The sequence below is a fragment of the Chrysemys picta genome, chromosome 19, assembly GCF_011386835.1.
Source record: "Chrysemys picta bellii isolate R12L10 chromosome 19, ASM1138683v2, whole genome shotgun sequence".
Classification (NCBI taxonomy): domain Eukaryota; kingdom Metazoa; phylum Chordata; order Testudines; family Emydidae; genus Chrysemys; species Chrysemys picta.
Genome location: NC_088809.1, coordinates 18,888,816 through 18,904,785, shown reverse-complemented (window position 1 = coordinate 18,904,785; position 15,970 = coordinate 18,888,816). Strand labels below are relative to the sequence as shown.

General features: G+C 56.0%; 1 protein-coding gene across 3 annotated transcripts in view; it reads left to right on the top strand.

Annotated features, from left to right (window-relative positions):
- Positions 1-15,323, top strand: part of LOC101931252 (ras GTPase-activating protein 4) — a 47,615-nt gene extending 32,292 nt beyond the window's left edge. For 2 of the 3 annotated variants that reach the window (XM_042857741.2, XM_008166188.4), the window contains 14 exons: positions 317-408; positions 879-996; positions 1,948-2,104; positions 3,916-3,980; positions 4,590-4,702; positions 5,848-6,040; positions 7,244-7,381; positions 7,868-8,012; positions 9,129-9,289; positions 10,218-10,355; positions 10,900-11,035; positions 11,842-11,962; positions 12,979-13,040; positions 13,367-15,323. In XM_042857741.2, the coding sequence (XP_042713675.2) occupies positions 317-408; positions 879-996; positions 1,948-2,104; positions 3,916-3,980; positions 4,590-4,702; positions 5,848-6,040; positions 7,244-7,381; positions 7,868-8,012; positions 9,129-9,289; positions 10,218-10,355; positions 10,900-11,035; positions 11,842-11,962; positions 12,979-13,040; positions 13,367-13,503 (1,776 nt within the window). In that variant the 3' untranslated portion in view covers positions 13,504-15,323. The remainder of the gene's footprint in view (positions 1-316; positions 409-878; positions 997-1,947; positions 2,105-3,915; positions 3,981-4,589; positions 4,703-5,847; positions 6,041-7,243; positions 7,382-7,867; positions 8,013-9,128; positions 9,290-10,217; positions 10,356-10,899; positions 11,036-11,841; positions 11,963-12,978; positions 13,041-13,366) is intronic. The other variant, XM_005284431.5, reaches the window with a different exon arrangement.
- The last annotated feature ends 647 nt before the right edge of the window (positions 15,324-15,970 follow it).

The window sequence follows — 15,970 nt, the reverse complement described above, 5'->3', positions numbered from 1 at the left end:
CATCTGAAATCCTTTCTCCCACCCTGTCTCTCTTGTCTGTTGCACTGTAAGCGTCTTGGGGGATGGGTGGAAGGGGGGACAGTCTCTCATTATGTGCACGGACAGCGCCTAGCGCCATGGGGGGCCCTGATCTCAGTTGCTGCCTCCTAGGTGGTGGTGTAATACGTGCAATTGGCCATGAGAACGAGCTAACGGTGAGAGAAGTAGCAGGTGACACTCGTCAGAACTATTCCAGAAGTGATTCGATAGCGAAAGTGCCCTGTGGTAACCCGGTCGGTTTTCCTTGCCAGCTTTCTCCTCCTGCGTTCCTTCCTAGGTGGTGTTTAATATCCAGGGGTCACAGACCATTCAGCAAGAGGAAGGATGGTTCAGGCTGAGGCCAGATAAATCCAAGCCCAGAGTGGATGAGTGAGTCTGTCTTTATCCAGTTACGTTTTCGTGCCATAAAATGCAGAGAGAACGCCAGGGGATTCAGCAGGGGGCGCTCTCCCTCCGAGGCAGTGCTGACCCCATCGTTCCTGGGGCTTGCAGGGAGCAGGGCGGACGATGCAGTAGGGTGCACTCTCCCCTCTGCGTCTGTATTTCTGTGCCAGCCCTTTCGAGGGGACGCCCGTCCGTGGGGTTTCTGCGCACCACGATCGGGTGGGTGTCCTCGTTGGTCCTGGCACACGTGGTATCTTATAGAAACATAAGAGTGGCCCTACTGGGTCAGACCAAAGGTCCATCTAGCCCGGTATCCGGTCTTTCGACAGTGGCCAATGCCAGGTGTCCCAGGGGAATGAACAGAACAGGGAATCATCAAGTGATCCATCCCCTGTTGCTCATTCCCAGCTTCTGGCTTCTCTCCACTCTTTGGTTCTGTGCTCCGTCCATTTCAGAGGCAACCTGGGCTCCCTGCAGCTGCAGGTGAGGCTTCGAGATGAGACGGTGCTGCCAGGCAGTTACTACCAGCCTCTGGTCCAGCTGCTGTGCCAAGAAGTAAAAGCGGGGCCCAAGGTGAGTTGGCTGCACCACACCATCCCACGCAGAACACACTGGGAGGCTGGGCACGTGGCTAATATTTCCCGGCATCACCCCCGTTCAGAACAGGAATTCAGTCATAGATTTTTTTTTTCAGGCCACTCTGATCATCTAGTCTATTCTTCAGAGTCCGGACCTAGCGATTCCTGCCTGGAGCCCCATAACCAGAGGGTAAACTAGAGCATTGAGTTTAGAGAGATGTCCAGACTGGACGTAAAGATCCCAAGTGAGGAGAATCCACCACATCCCTTGGGAAGCTGTTCCAGTGGTTACTGCACACGCTCACACGTGCACATGAGCAAATGTTTTAGGCGCATGTGTGCTAGGTCCATTAAGCTATCAAAAGAATTAAACCAGTTAAACGCCCTTCGGAACTCAAATAATCTGTCACTGTAGGAGCTCCCGGTCAGCCACCCCTCAGTCCCTGCAGGCTCCCGGGACTGGCAACAAGCTATGGAGCCCAGGACCCTGTTGTGATAGGTGCTGTACAAACACACAACAGAGATGGCCCCAGCCCCAAGCAGCCTACAGTCTAAGGCGTTTTGGTGGGGCTGCATGGGGGAAGCGAGTATAAGCCACACTAAGCGAGTGTGGTCTTTGTCTCTGTCCAGTGGCTGGCCCATGTAAAAGGACAACAGTCTACTACAGCTGGCAGCTAAGGGAGTGACTCCTGTAGCTCAGGTGGCAGAGGCTCGTGCTTTTACCACTGATGAGGCAGGGTTTCGAACCCCGCTGTCAGGCCAAGCAGGGTTGGTTACCCCAGCTCTGCCAATGCCCACGCTGTACCCGCTCTGTAGACGACACTTCAGCCTCCAGAGCTGCCAGCAGCCAAGAAAACTCCCCAGAACCCAGCTCTGCCCTGCCGAGGGGGAAGGCCTTATCCTGGCTGCCTCTTCCACTCACTGCGGCCCCCGCTTCTCTTCCCAGCAGGATGGGAAGCTTCGCTTAATCACCCTGATCGACGAAACCACAACGGCGGAGTGCAGGCAGGAAGTGGCCATCAACCTCGTCAAGCTCTTCCTAGGCCAAGGCTTGGCCAAAGAGTTCCTGGATCTCCTCTTCAAGCTGGAGCTGGATAAAACGGGTGAGGCTATGGGGAGGAGCCTGTTGTTACACTAGCCGCGAGTGACCTGGCTAGAGTCAAATGGTCTGAGACCCTAGTGAATAGAGCACTGGACTGGGATTCACCAGACCTGGGTTCTATTCCTGGTTCTGCTGGCTGGCCTTGGACAAGTCACTGCCCCGCTGTGCCTCAGTTTCCCCACCTGTAAAGTGGGATAATGCTATTGACCTCCTTTGGAACGTGCTTTGAGATCTACGGATGAAAGGGGCGAGGTAGATGTAGTTACGGGGATGTAAAACTAGCAGGAATTCACAAACCATTTTTCTTCTGTCACTTACCTGTCTCCTTTCACACCCGGGGATTCCATTAAACAACCCAAGTGATTCTAGGTAAGGGGCAGCCTGCTGCATGTGTACGGGATGGACGAGCGTCCCAAAAGCCAGGTGCGTGTCCTGCAGCTGTGAGCCCGGTTCTCCTCTCGCTTTCTCTGATGTAAATCCAGTGCAGTGCCACCGCTGTTACAAGGTTGTCTCTTGGCTGGTTTGTTTACCTGGCTCTGAGTATGTAAGTAGTGAATACAAAGAGCGCCATCTACTGGCAAGTAAGAAAATGGGACATTGTTCGTAAGTAAGGTAAAGTTGGTGTTTGGTTAAAGTGGCTGCTGAAGCCCCAGCTCTGAACGAGTTTAACTGTGCTGGCGAGAAAGGAGAATCTGTCCAAGGGGCATCTATGGCCGCTGTCACTGGAGGATCTCCGCACCTCCCCGTCCTTAATGGATTCAACCTCGCAAAGGCCTTGGGCGGCAGGGCAGGACTATTATCCCTCTTGTACAAAGGGGGACCTGGGGCACAGAGAGAGTAGGTGACTTGCCCCAGGTAATACAGGAAACCATAGCCTGGGCTGCCGCTCTAACCACTGGACTGTCCTTCCTCTTAGAAGCAGGGAAGCTCAGAGTCTTTCATCAGACGGTCTTTGCCCTTCCCCACCCCACCCCGTCTCCCCCCATCATCCCCCAAGTCTGTCGCAAACACTGTGACGTCTGGTTCATGTTTTCAAACCCACCATGTCCCTGTAGGTTTGGGATGAATCAGGGTCAGCTGCCCCGGCCCAGGTGAGTTTTGTCTGTCAACCTCCAAACAGCTGATGATGCAGAGAGGTCACAGACAAGAGGCTGGATGGCTCTGGAGTCCACTGATGGCACTGAATTCTAAAACAGGCCAACCCCCCTGGAACTGGCTAACCCCCCACTTTGGGGGTGTTCTGATCTGGAGCCAGGCTTCGGGAACAGCTCTCTTCTCCTAGTGACCAGGGCTAACGTCTGCTGGCCAGGATGGAGTCACAAGGGCTGCAGTACCACCTGCGGAATAATGTCTCCACCTGGATTAATGTTGCGTTGGGAGACGTGGGCCCAAGTATCCGAGTGGGGCCGATCGCCAAAAGGCCTGGAGGGTTGGCTCAGCTCCGTGCTTGAGGCTGAACGTTAGTGGGAACTAGGTGTCGGGACTGCTGAGAGTCGCCTCCATTCCCATTGGGCCTGCACGGCTGGGCTGGAAGTGCAGGAGACCCTGCCATGATGGGAATGCTTAGAAACTGCAACAGGAATGATAATAAAATAATTGGGGAAGGGACCTGAATTTTTCCAGGGCCCCCAAAGGGTCAGTTTGGGTTTGACTTGAGCTCCAAAGTGAAGCTTTGGGTTGTTCTTATTTTATCCAAGCACATTCAGGCTGACCTGCAAGATATGCCCTAAGCGTGCTAGACGTGCCAGGGAAATTCTGCTCCCGGGGGCTCTGGCTCCTCGGGTCTCTCATGGGTGATGCTCTTATTTTCAGATGAGCCAAACACGTTATTCCGGAGCAACTCCCTGGCCTCGAAGTCGATGGAATCCTTTCTGAAGGTGCTGCCCCGTGCTCAGCCGCCACGTGTTATCCCCTGGAGTGTGTTACCGGTCTTGTAGTATCCACAGATGCCGGGGCGGGAGATGACCTCCTAGATAATTGAGGCTGGCCCCCTCCAGTTGCAGGCCCTAGTCTGCCTTGAGATTCACTCCACGAGTTGGGAGCAGAGCTGGGTCTTCGCTGAAACCCTGTGACCGTGGGGAGTTTGGATCCAGATCTTTACTCTGTAGCCCGCCCTTATCTCTGTAACGGGCCAGGACAAACGCCCAGCTCTGAGAGCAATGAACGGTGAGGAGACCTGGGCCTGGATCTCTGTAGCTGGAGTCCATCTGTAAATGTTAGACCCCCATCCTCAGTGAGATAGTGGGGTGACCTCTGAGACTTTCATTGGCCAAAGGGCTGCAGTGGGGGAGAGATCCGGACACGTGGCGTGGATCTAGCTTTGCCCTTTGGATGCAGGACTATGCCTGTAAATTCTGGGGGAGGGAGGAGAGAGAGAGAGAGAGAGAGTGTGTGTGTGTGTGTGTGTGTGTGTGTGTGTGTGTGTGTGTGTGTGTGTGTGAGAGCTGCATGCTCCTCTGCCTGCCTCACTGGCCGCCTCTCCTTAGGTGGCAGGGATGCAGTATTTGCACAGTGTCCTGGGGCCGACCGTGAACCGAGTGTTTGATGAGAAGAAGTACATCGAGTTGGATCCCAGCAAGGTGGAGATTAAAGAGGTCGGGTAAGAGGCCGTGCCGGGCGCCAGGCAGGGGACGAGAGTGGCAGAAACCCAAAAGCCCTGTTCTGGCTCCGACACCGAGGAATGTGGCGCTGACATGTAGACTGCTACCCCGGATTGCTATGGCACCAGCCACCCTGCCCTGAGACCACGCTGCTGCTGGAGCTGACAGCGCTCCCTGAGCATAGGGGATGCGGGAGGCCAGATGCTCCTCTCCCCTGGCTGTAACTCCCATGAAGACCTGATGCAAACTTGATCAGGCCCACAATCTTTAAGAGAGAGTGTCTCTGGGTACGTCCACACAGTAAACCAAACCCCACGGCAGCGAGTCTGAGCCCGGGCAGCTGACTCGGGCTCATGGGGCTTGTGCTTTGGGGCTAAAAGAGCAGTGTAGACGTTAGGGCCCGGATGCTGAGACTCTCCCCCTTGCTGGGTTTCAGAGCCCGGGCGCTGAGCCCCTCCCCCTTGCTGGGTTTCAGAGCCCGGGCTCTCACCCGAGCTTGGATATCGACACAGCTATTGTTCAGCATGAGGCCAAGTCAGCTGACCGGGGGGTTGCTGTGTCACGTACCCTAAGGGGCCAGATCTTCAGCTGGCGGCATCGCTCCATTGACGTCAATGGATCTACACTGACTGACACCAGCTGAGGATCAGGCCCTAGACTCTGTGTGGATCACAAACCTGCCTGATGTTCCCCTCCAAACAGAGCGTTCTTCTAAAGCCTGTAAGTCCCTGGCTGCAAATCTCTCTCTGCTCTGGAATCATAGGGCTAGAGAGGAGCCCAAACCAAACCTCCAGCTCCCACTCCTGACTTGGTGTCTCAGGCCTGTCTCTAAACAGAGCCAGACAGATGCCGGGGGATTGGCTGATGACTTAGGAAGGAGGGAGCTAACTCACCCGGCGATGGTCCAGCTAGTTCAGTGTCCTATATCCCACGTCCGGCTGTGCTAGACTCTTCAGCACCAAATGGTGTAGTCCTCACCCCGGTGGGGAAGGGCAGCAGTCCTTCCTGACCCCAGCCAGTGGCCAGCATGTGTCCTGAAGCATGTGGATTGGCAGCCCTGCACCCCAGCTGCGTGGCTGCAAAGACCACTCACGGTCTCCCCCAGTGTGCGTTCCTGATTGTGTCCATGCGGCTTGCCCGGCAGGTGCTCCGGGCTCCATCGGATCCAGACGGAGAGCGAGGTGATCCACCAGAGCACCCAGCACCTGCAGTCCTACCTGACCGACCTGCTCATCGCCATCGCCAAGTCGGTGAGGACGTGTCCCGCCACCATCCGCGCCACCTTCCGGCAGCTCTTCAAGCGGGTCGAGGAGCGCTTCCCGGGGAACAAACACAAGGTCAGGTGCCAGGCCCTCCCCATCCCTTTCTGTCACCGGCCCAGAGAGAAGCCAGCCCAGCACAGAGACTGGGATGGTGACTTTCACTGCCAGACCGTGACTCTCCGGGGGGACTGGCTGTCCCGTGCTGTGGCTGGCTTCCAACAGGCATTGGCTGTGAGGCTGCAGAACAGCTTAACCTGCCAGGCAGCAGCTGCCCTGAGCCTGCTGTCGTACCCAGCAGTGATGGGAAGGGGACAACCCTGGCTGGAAATTGCAGCCTTGTTTCCGTCTGGACCAAGACGGGCCCCAGTGCGGGGCCTGCTGAGGTGGGAGCTGCAAGGAGCAGCGCTGTGGTTCAGCAGGGGGCGCTCTTCCCTCTGGACCATTAATGAAGCAATGGTGGCCTGCAGGGCTGGTCAGAAATTAAACTGTTCTGGGATGGAAAATGGGGTTTTTGACTAAATAATTTTTTTTTCACAGGAAGCACCGTGGAGAATCTTGAACTTTTTGTCAAAAAACTGAAAATTGAAATATCTTGATTTGGATTAGCCTGCCCCAGTGCCTTATGGGAATTGTAGTGTGGTTCTCCTTGGCTGTTCTACATGTCCCATGATGCACCAAGGCCAGGGAACCCCGTGGTGCATCATGGGAGATGTAGTCCAACCAGGAAGCTGTACCAATAGGAGAGCATGAGGCACCGAACTACAGCTCCCATGAGGTACAATGGCAGCAAATTGAAATGTACCAGTTTTCAGATTTTCACTGAAATGTCAAAATTCTCCAGAGAAAATTGAGATAAAAATCATTCCCCTCCCCCCCATCTGAATTTACTGTAGGAAAAAAACTGCATTTTTCTGACTCTCCCCATATCCAGCATGGTACATGTCTCCCTGAATTCCCCTTTGCAGTTTAAGTTGAATGCAGGATTCTTCCCCACTGTTGGCTGCCTTGTCAAACAGCTGGCATGTTCGTTCCACCCCAGAGGTGGCTGCATTACAGTGGCGGGAGAACACACTGTATAATTGCGAAAGCACTTTGCGACACTGCTGACCCACGGAGGCGCGGGGGGCCTGATTCCGATTGTGCTTACACAGAGATCAGCTGACAGACCCATACCATCTCCCTGGGAGGCCTAAGTTGCTTCTATTGGTGTTTAATGAACGATTTCCTTCTGTCTCCCTGCCGACACCCCACCCCTCCCTGGCCGCTCTCCTCCTGCAGAACGTGAAGTTCATTGCTGTCACTAGCTTCCTCTGCCTCCGCTTCTTCTCTCCTGCCATCATGTCCCCCAAGCTCTTCCACCTGCGGGAGAAACATGCAGATGCCCGCACCAGTCGGACCCTGCTGCTCCTAGCCAAGGTAAGTCCCGTTTTGCCCCACGCTGTGCTCCATTGGCGGCAGGGGGTGGGGTGTCTGTGTCCATAAGGGACCCTGCCAGCGCTTCCCAATGCAGCGTTTCCGATCAGCCAAGCCGAGGGGCTGGCATGGGAGCACAGGCGGTACCCCCCCAGGCAGCCCTCGCTGCCTGCTGACCCAGTGTGCCATGCTCCCGTTGGATGGAAGGCAGCAGTGGAATCCGCTAGCTTCCCTGCAACTCTGAGCAAGGCCAGGACATTCAGGGGGGACTCCAGGCAGCCGTGGGCGGCGTCAGCCAGTCACGCAGCCAGAGCGAACCACAGAGTCTGCCCGTGTCCGGCTGCTCATTTCTCTACAGCGGGGGACTGAGAATCAGGACTCCTGGGTTCTCTTCCTGCCCTGAGGTCAGGCAGAGGGTAACTGCCCTGGCTTTGCCCTGTGGGCAGCTCGGGTGGCGTGCTGTGATCCTTCCCTCTCGTTTGGCGCCAGGCTATCCAGACCGTGGGGAACATGGATGCTGCGGCCAGCCGGGCCAAGGAAGGCTGGATGGCCCCTCTGCAGCCCACCATCCAGCAGAGCATCTCCCAGATGAAGGAGTTCATCACCAAGCTCATAGACCTCGAGGAGAAGGAAGGTGAATTGATCTGCTGGAGCCAGTTGGCCTAAGGACCCCACACTTTGCTCCATCTGTCTCGGGGGGGGGGGGTTGCCATCGCTGATGTGGCTTTGGGCTGAATCCCTCTTCTAAAAGCATAGCAGCTTCTGGCCCCCACAAGTAGGACGCTGGGACTCAGTCTCTCTACTCAGCCTAGATGGATAGAGCAAGGTGGATCAGACTGGGATCAATGAAGTAGCCTGTCACAGGTCAGGGGACCTGTATTCCTGCTCCATGGATCAGCAAGGACACCCACTTTTAGTCCTCAGGCCCCAGCCATCCCCTTTCTTGGACAGAGATTCACATCTCACACCCACCTGACTCGGGTTTCCCCAGGCTACACAGTCCCCTGCCTATGCCGTGATAAGCCCAGCAAGCCAGACTGTCTAAAAGGCCAATGTCTGCGCTTTGCTTCCCGTCCAGAGGCTAGGACAGGAGAATTTCCCATAGTGACCAGGTACCACGCAGCCCTTTCTAAGCAAACACCCTGTTCTTCAGGTGACAGCGTTACAAACAGTAAAAACCTACATGTGGGCTAATATGCTTACCAGAGATCACCCCCAGCTCCAGCAAGGGGTGAGCAGCCCTTCACGCCACACCCAGGGGGGTTTCCGTGGTTACAAGGTCGTGGCAGCCTGTGCATAGGTTAGCCTTTCCTGTATACCTCCCCAGAGATTCCCTAGGCAACCCACTTAACTGTTTGTCCCCCAAAGGTCATTCTTGTCTGGCCCATAGTTTCAAACGCTCCCTGGGAGTGCAGAACACTCCCCCGGGTTCACATTGGTCCCGTCTGCCCCTGGAGGCATGACATGCAATCCCACAGCGATGCATAAGCTTTGCATTCTTAATACCATGGACTCCAGGCCCAAGAAGGTTTTCCAGGGACAGTGCAGGAAATTTCCATGTCTGTCGCAGACGGCCCTGCCTGCAGGCGGTGTACTCCAGCAGACAGGGCACTGCCTTGGGCAGGAGACCTGTGTGCTTGCCCCAGCTGTGAAATGGGAATAGCTCTGGGACGCGCTGCTCTGAGGCCTGCGGCTGCCCGGGGGCTAAGCGGCAGCTGGCTGGTTCTGAGGGCATCCCTGTTGCTTGCAGAGGTGGACCAGCCGAAGGCGCAGACGCTGGTTGTGAAGGAGGGGCCTTTATTCATCCACAAGAGCAAAGGCAAAGGGCCGCTGTTGTCATCTTCCTTTAAGAAACTCTACTTCTCGCTGACGAGCGAGGCCCTCAGCTTTGCCAAGACGCCCAACTCCAAGGTAAGGGGGACGCCCCCTGCCATTAGCGGGGGGGTGGTTTGCAGCCCATCCCTCGGACGGGCCCATCTCAGGAAGGCAGCTGCTGGTCCCACGTCTTCGCTCGGGCTGCACTGATTGTGAAAGAGAAGTGTCCGGGGGGGCCCAGATGGACACGGCTCTGCCTGGACCTGGCAGACAGATGGAAGCTGCTTCCCCACTCAGCCCCCAGCCCAGCCCCTGCTGCCAGCGTCGCAGTGAGCCCCCCGGGAACACTCTGCTCTAGGGGATATTCGTCCCCTGACGCACCTGGCAGCGACACGGGGCAAAGACTCTGCTGGCCTGTCCTTGGGGGGGATGGGGGGGATTCTCTCGCACTGGTGGGACTGGGAGCCGAGGTTGGGCCTGTACCTCCATTTGTCCATCTGTGATGTGGAGCTGAACTGCTGGCCTCCGGGGGTGGTGGTGAGAATTCAAGATGCAAAGCGCCAGGGGTGGGCGAAGTGGTCGTGAAGCAGCCCCCGATCCTGCTCCCCGGTTGGAGTGGGGCAAACCCCAGACCCCACTCCCCAGCAGGAGCTCGAGGGCCAGATTAAAACAGCCATTGGGGTGGGTGAACTGGCCAACGCTGCCCCAGGGCCTTGAAGGCTCTTCCTGCCCATCCGTTCGAGAGCTGAAGGGCAGAGGGGGCCGCTCAGATCACCTGGTCTGACCTGCAGAGCACAGGCCAGAGAAGCATGGCCAGCCGTTCTGCAGTGCAGGGGATCCGCTGGCATCGTCTCTAGAGTCTGGGGAGGCTGGTCAGACAGCTTTCTTCTGTGAAGCCCCGTCTAAAGGGTGCATGGCCTCTCCCTGGGCGAGCTCAGATCTCCTGGGCTCTGCCATGGGGCCGGCCCTTGCCCCCTCTCCTCTGCTGAGGTTTCCATGGCTCCTGCCCTCCCCTTCATTTCAGAAAAGCTCCTTCATTACCCTGTCCAACATCCGGGCGGCCGAGAAGGTGGAGGAGAAAAGCTTTGGCAGCTCCCACGTGATGCAGATCATCTATGCTGACGAGGCGGGACAGTTGGAGATGGCCTATCTGCAGTGCAAGGTGGGCTGGTCGGGTGTCTGTTCAGGGAGCGGGTGAGGATGCGCGGGAGACTGCTCCAGTCTGAACGGAGACTGGAACTCATGGGCCTGGCCGTGGACGTCCGGTGTCGTCCCCCTTCCCTGACAGCGCAGCGGGCTGGGGGTCAGGACTCCTGGGTTCTATGCCTGCAGGCCGGCCACAACGCTCTGCAGTTTGAGAATGTGTGAGCAGCAGTCCTGAGGCAGAGATCGACACAGCTGGTCAGTCCCAGGGGCCAGAAGAGGCTCTTGTGCTGGGCGGTGAGGGGCGGACGCTTCATTTGCCTCGTGAGGCCGGCTAGTTCGGGGAGGAGGCTCTGGCACTAGTGCAATGCACGGCTGGCACGCCACGGATGGGGGCCCTTTGCTTTGCGCCCAGTCTGGCACACGAGCGTTGTGCTGGGCAGTGCCCATGGGCTGCAGCCCAAGTGATGCTGGGGGCCGTGGGTGGGGACCCTCCAGTCACTCAGTGCCTGGCACCTCTGGCAGGGACATAGGGCAGTGCCCGCTGTGCGTGTCTGTTTCAGTGCGTCAATGAGCTGAACCAGTGGCTCTCGGCCCTGAGGAAAGTCTGCGTTAACAACGCCGAGATGCTGGGCTCCTATCACCCGGGAGTGTTCAAAGGAGACAAATGGAGCTGCTGCCACCAAAAGGATAAAACAGGTACTGTGCTTGCCCAGCCTCCTGCCAGCAAAGGGGAAGGTTTGGGAATGGAAAGGGAGTCTAGTGGTGAGAGCAGAGAGGCGTGGCTCGTGGGTGGGTTCTAGGGCTGTAGTTCTGCCACTGCCTCATTGTGTGACCTTGGGCAAGTCACCTGACCTCTCTGTTCCTTCTGGGTCCCATCTGTGAGACGCATGCCTGGGCATCAAGTGTTTGTCTAATCTACAAGTGGGTGGGTGGGATGGGTTCCCCTCTGTGCCTGACCCGCAGAGGCTGTGGCTGGTACAGTCCAAACTAGGGACATGTGGGTCGTCAGCTTGTTCTTTTAGCTGTCTGCCGAGCGGGCTTGGAGCCCCTTGGCTCGGCTTCTCTACGCTTACAAGGCCGCACCGGTGCAGCTGCATCGCTGTAGCGAAGACGCTCCTGTGAGAGCGTCTCCCGTCAGCATACGTGCTCCACCCCCAGCTCCCTGAGAGGCGGTAGGAGAAGCCGTCCTGTCGATGTAGCGCTGGCTACACTGGGAGTTCGGTTGTAGTGTAGACCAGGGCTCAGGGGCTAGAGAAAGGCAGAGTATTGTTCCTGTCTCCTTGGGTGCGGAGCTGTGTTAATTTGCTGTACTGATGGCTTGGGAACACCCGGACGCTCCCCCCTCCAGGGAAGCCAGAGCAGGGGGAGTCGCAGAATGCCTTGGTGCGTGTGGTTAAACCTGATGGCTCTTACATCCACTAGAGGGCACCACTCTGATACCAACAGCCCGCCTTTGGGGGCCCACCTCAAATTAACCTGCTGTCCTGGCCGCTGTCGCCTAGGTTTGGGATGTGATAAAACCCGGCATGGAGTCACTCTGCAGGAATGGAATGACCCCCTGGATCCAGATCTAGAGTCTCAGTTAATTTTTAGACACCTGTTTGGAGTTAGAGACTTAATGAGGTGAGTCGCTTGATTCGTGTGGCATGATTGGGGCTGTTTCCCTCTAGGAGTTTGCACCCAGGGATCATCTCTGTGCCCTGCGAGGGGCCTGTAAGCATGGAGTGAGTCTCACACACTGTGCTCTTGCTCACGGAGGACCATCTCTGTGGCCCCAAGGAGGGAGAGGGGCCAATCAGCACAGTGAGTTACGTGTCCCAGGGGCCAACAGGCCACGCACTCTGCCCCGGCAATCATCTGCCTAAGGCCCAGAGTTCTGCTGTTTCAAAGGTCCGGCCGGAATCAGCCTGGAGTTCGTACCTGTCTAAATGCACATGTCCCAGGCATTCTGACTGACGCCAGAGTGAGGGTGATACCCAGGGGCCCCCTCTACGCAGGTCTGCAGCCTGGGATCCTGTGCAGAAAGATATCATTAGTGACTAGCCTAGAAATTGGAGATTGGAATCCCTGTTAGGTCACATCTTGCCCAACCCCAGGCCAGGATTGTTCCCTTCAGTCTATTTCAGTGCTCTGTCCATTCTAGTTTAAATGCCCCAAGCAGTGGGGCTTTCACCATCTCCCTTGGGAGGTTCTTCCATTATCTTAATGGATCTCACGGTGCGGGAACTCCTGACACTCACCCTGAGTGTTCCCTTTCTGACTGTCCCCATCCTCCTTCATCTACACCCCATATCACCCTGAACAGTTCCTCCTTTCTGAGCATTCACTGGGGCTACATCCCAGAGAAGGAAGTGTGGGTGAGCAGGGCGATGGACATATACAAGAGGCTGGGGTGGCTGCTCAAAGGTCCTTAGAAGAAGCCACCATGTGTCCAGAGTTAGCCAAGGGGAGCAGACACACACAACTTAATCTTGCAAGGTCCTGACCATCTCATGAGATGCTGATTGTCTTCAACTCCTGTTATCAGTGGCATTGTGCAGGATTGCACCTTCTGGCCTCTTGGCTTTGAATATAGTGGGGCTAATTGGTTAATTGCGGATTACATCTGAAAACCCATTGTTTCATCTTGCTCCCTTAAGGGAAAAGTATCTGGAGATGTTGACGGAGAAAAATGAAAACGTTCTTCTGCGCCAAAGTGGAGGTATTGCTTTGTTGTTGATGGATTATTCATCTTTCCCAAGTGGGCACATGCTATGATTAGCAATATATCTAATAATCCACACTCTCCTCCCTTTTCCCAGACAATGCCACTTTACCTTGTAATAATTCCCTGTCCTGGCCATCAACCATGGCCATCAAAATTTTCAACCAGCCCTAGCTATCATCCTTTGCTGCTGGGGGTGGGCTCGAATTTCTGGTGGTGCTGTCTCCTCTGGTGATTCTTGGGGCTGGTAGTGTTGTCAGCAGCTGCTGTGCAAGCACCACTCCAGTCAGGGTAATTCTCTCTGCTTCCCTGCACTTCCACAGGCCCCGAAAATGTGGACGGACCCACAAGGCTATTCCAGGTGCTGCAGGACCTCGAAGACGCCCATCACACAGCCATCTTCAGCTCAGGCACCCTAGCTGACCGGGACAGAAACTGCCTCCTGGAGCTGCAGACGTGACTCCTGGAGTGAACCACTCCGTCGCCTCTCACTCTGCTCACTTGGTCCTGCTGCGTCCATCAGAGCTGCCAACACCAGACATCTTTGCAATGGGAACTCCCTCGACACCGTGTGCTCTCACCATCACCCCGCTGCTCAAAAAGCCATGCCATGGACTTCTGCCAGCTTAGTATGTCTCCATTAGTGAGCGGCTTGTCAACGACCCTCTTGTGCTCTCACAGGCCCCCATCCCGCTCTGGGGACTAGTGCAGAAGCTTTCACGTCTCACCTCTGCCAGGGTGGCACTAGGGAGTCTCTCTCCACTATTATTTTCACCTTTCAGTCAAGATCCAGCTGTTTTGTCAAGCCTGGTCTGATGTGAAATCGTAGCTCCTCAATGCAACCTTATATCTGAGCTGCTCCACCCTGGGTTTGAGACACCAGGGTCAAAATGACTCGGTGGAGCACTGAAGCCAGTAGTGATGCATCCACAGAAGAGGAGGGGGAATCTCTTAAGGCAGGGGACCGGGAGTCAGGTGGCTTGGATTCCATATGCTCTTCTGCCACTGACCCACAGTGTGAGCTGGGGCAAGTCATTTGACCCTGCTGTGTTCCTCAGATTCCCCATCTCTGAAATAGGGATGATGAGCCTTCCCCTCCTTTGTTAAAGTGCTTTGCAATCCTCTGATGAAAGGCGCAATGGAGGTGCAGAGTATCCGTTAACTGGAGATGCTGGCTGACGCCTGGAATTTGTAACGAACGTCCCTGAGCTGCACATCCATCCGTCTCACTGGGTTGTTGAATGAACATGGACAAGTCTTCAGTCAGCACCTCAGACCCCATTGCGTGGTATGTGGTTACTGCTGGCTGCTCAGTGACCATTCCACACCTTGAGGAAGAAGAGATGGGGAAGTGGTTCGTTAGAGCAGCTGATTCTGAGCCAGGCCTCCTGACTCTATTCCCACCTCTCCCCACCCTGGGTAAATTGCTGGGTTTTAGAAGCACTTGGAATCCACCTGCAAGAGTCAGTGAGAGCTGGAGGGGCTCAGCCCCTCTGAAAGCCAGGGCCTTGACCTCTGCGTCTGTTTTCTGATCTGTAACTGCGGATAATATATATTCGGCTAAACCAAGTTCTCAGTTGCAGTCCCATTGGCAGTCACTGAAGGCAGATTTTCACTCCCCATGCCTATCTCCCAGGGGTCTTGCAAAGCTTACTTACCTGTCACGTGGTCCTTGATCACAGGAAATGTAAAATACTGTCTGTATAACGGCTTCCTGTCCAAAAAGTGCTTTCACATCCCTGGCGACAGGTGCTATAGAAATGCAGGCTGGCCACTACCACGTATGCCGCATTTCAGGCCCAGGTAAACAGAGCAGGTGGCCTGGCTGTTACTGCTGGTGCTGGTTATAAACAGTCTGGTTCATGGCCATTTGGGGGTCAGAACAGTGCACCTGCCGGATCACATGGCCCCTCCATTGAACTGGATGGAGAATACCACAGGTTAGACCTGCTGTTCTGCGCAATATTATCATTTAGCGCAGCGCATGGAGTCAGCACAATCTAGCAGCCTGGGGGAGGGACCCAAATAACCATCCATTTGCCACAGAAAATGTGTCCCTTTGGCAGTTCATCAGCTTGCATGCGGGGCCAGGGCTGGTGCGCTCATCGCAGAGGTGGCTTAGCCCTGATCAGGTGCATGTGACCTAAGGAAATAGCCTCCAGAGCAGAGCGGTGTCAAAGGGAGTAACCAGGGCCTATGCCTTCCCATCCACTGTACAGAACCAATGCTAGAGAAACAGCTGTGTATTTGAATGTACAATAAACACCTCTTTTATCATGAGGCCATGTGTTTGCTTTTCATTCCCTGCCAGCATCTCCCTCGGGAGAAAATGCCAATGGGATTTGTGGTCACTCAGTTGAGTTCAAGGGAAGAGACTGTTTGTTTTTAACCCTTTCAGTTAATTGAATTTACTTTCATGTTCAGAACTGGGGACAGGCCCGGCCTGCGTGTGAGCCACCTATGGACCCGGGTCCTGCTGGCACCTCAGGCCCAGGGTGGGGGGCTGCCCGGTGAGAGAGGGGCTGTGCAGATGCAGGTTTGCGGCGTTGCCCTCAATAATGATGTATTGTGCCTCCCTCAGAGGGGGGTGCTGCCCGGGCTGAGGGGCACTGTCCACAAAGGCGCTAAGAGGGTGTTGCTGCCGGGAGGGGCCCGATGACGGGGTGGGTGACGCTGGTGAGGATGTTGCTACAGGTGCTGGTGTTGCCGTGGGTGACGGTGAGGATGGTGCCATCGAGGGGCGTTGCCATGGCGGCGCTGGCCACGAAGGTGGTAACCAGGGGGTTGGCGATGGGGTTGCTGGCGGTGACGGGGCTGGTGTGGCTGAGGCTGAGGGCAGCGCCCCTGGGCCGGGCTCAGCGGGGGGTCGCTGCCTATTGCTGAGCGGCAATTTCTCCTCGCTGCCGGCAGGGGGCGCCGTCGCCGCT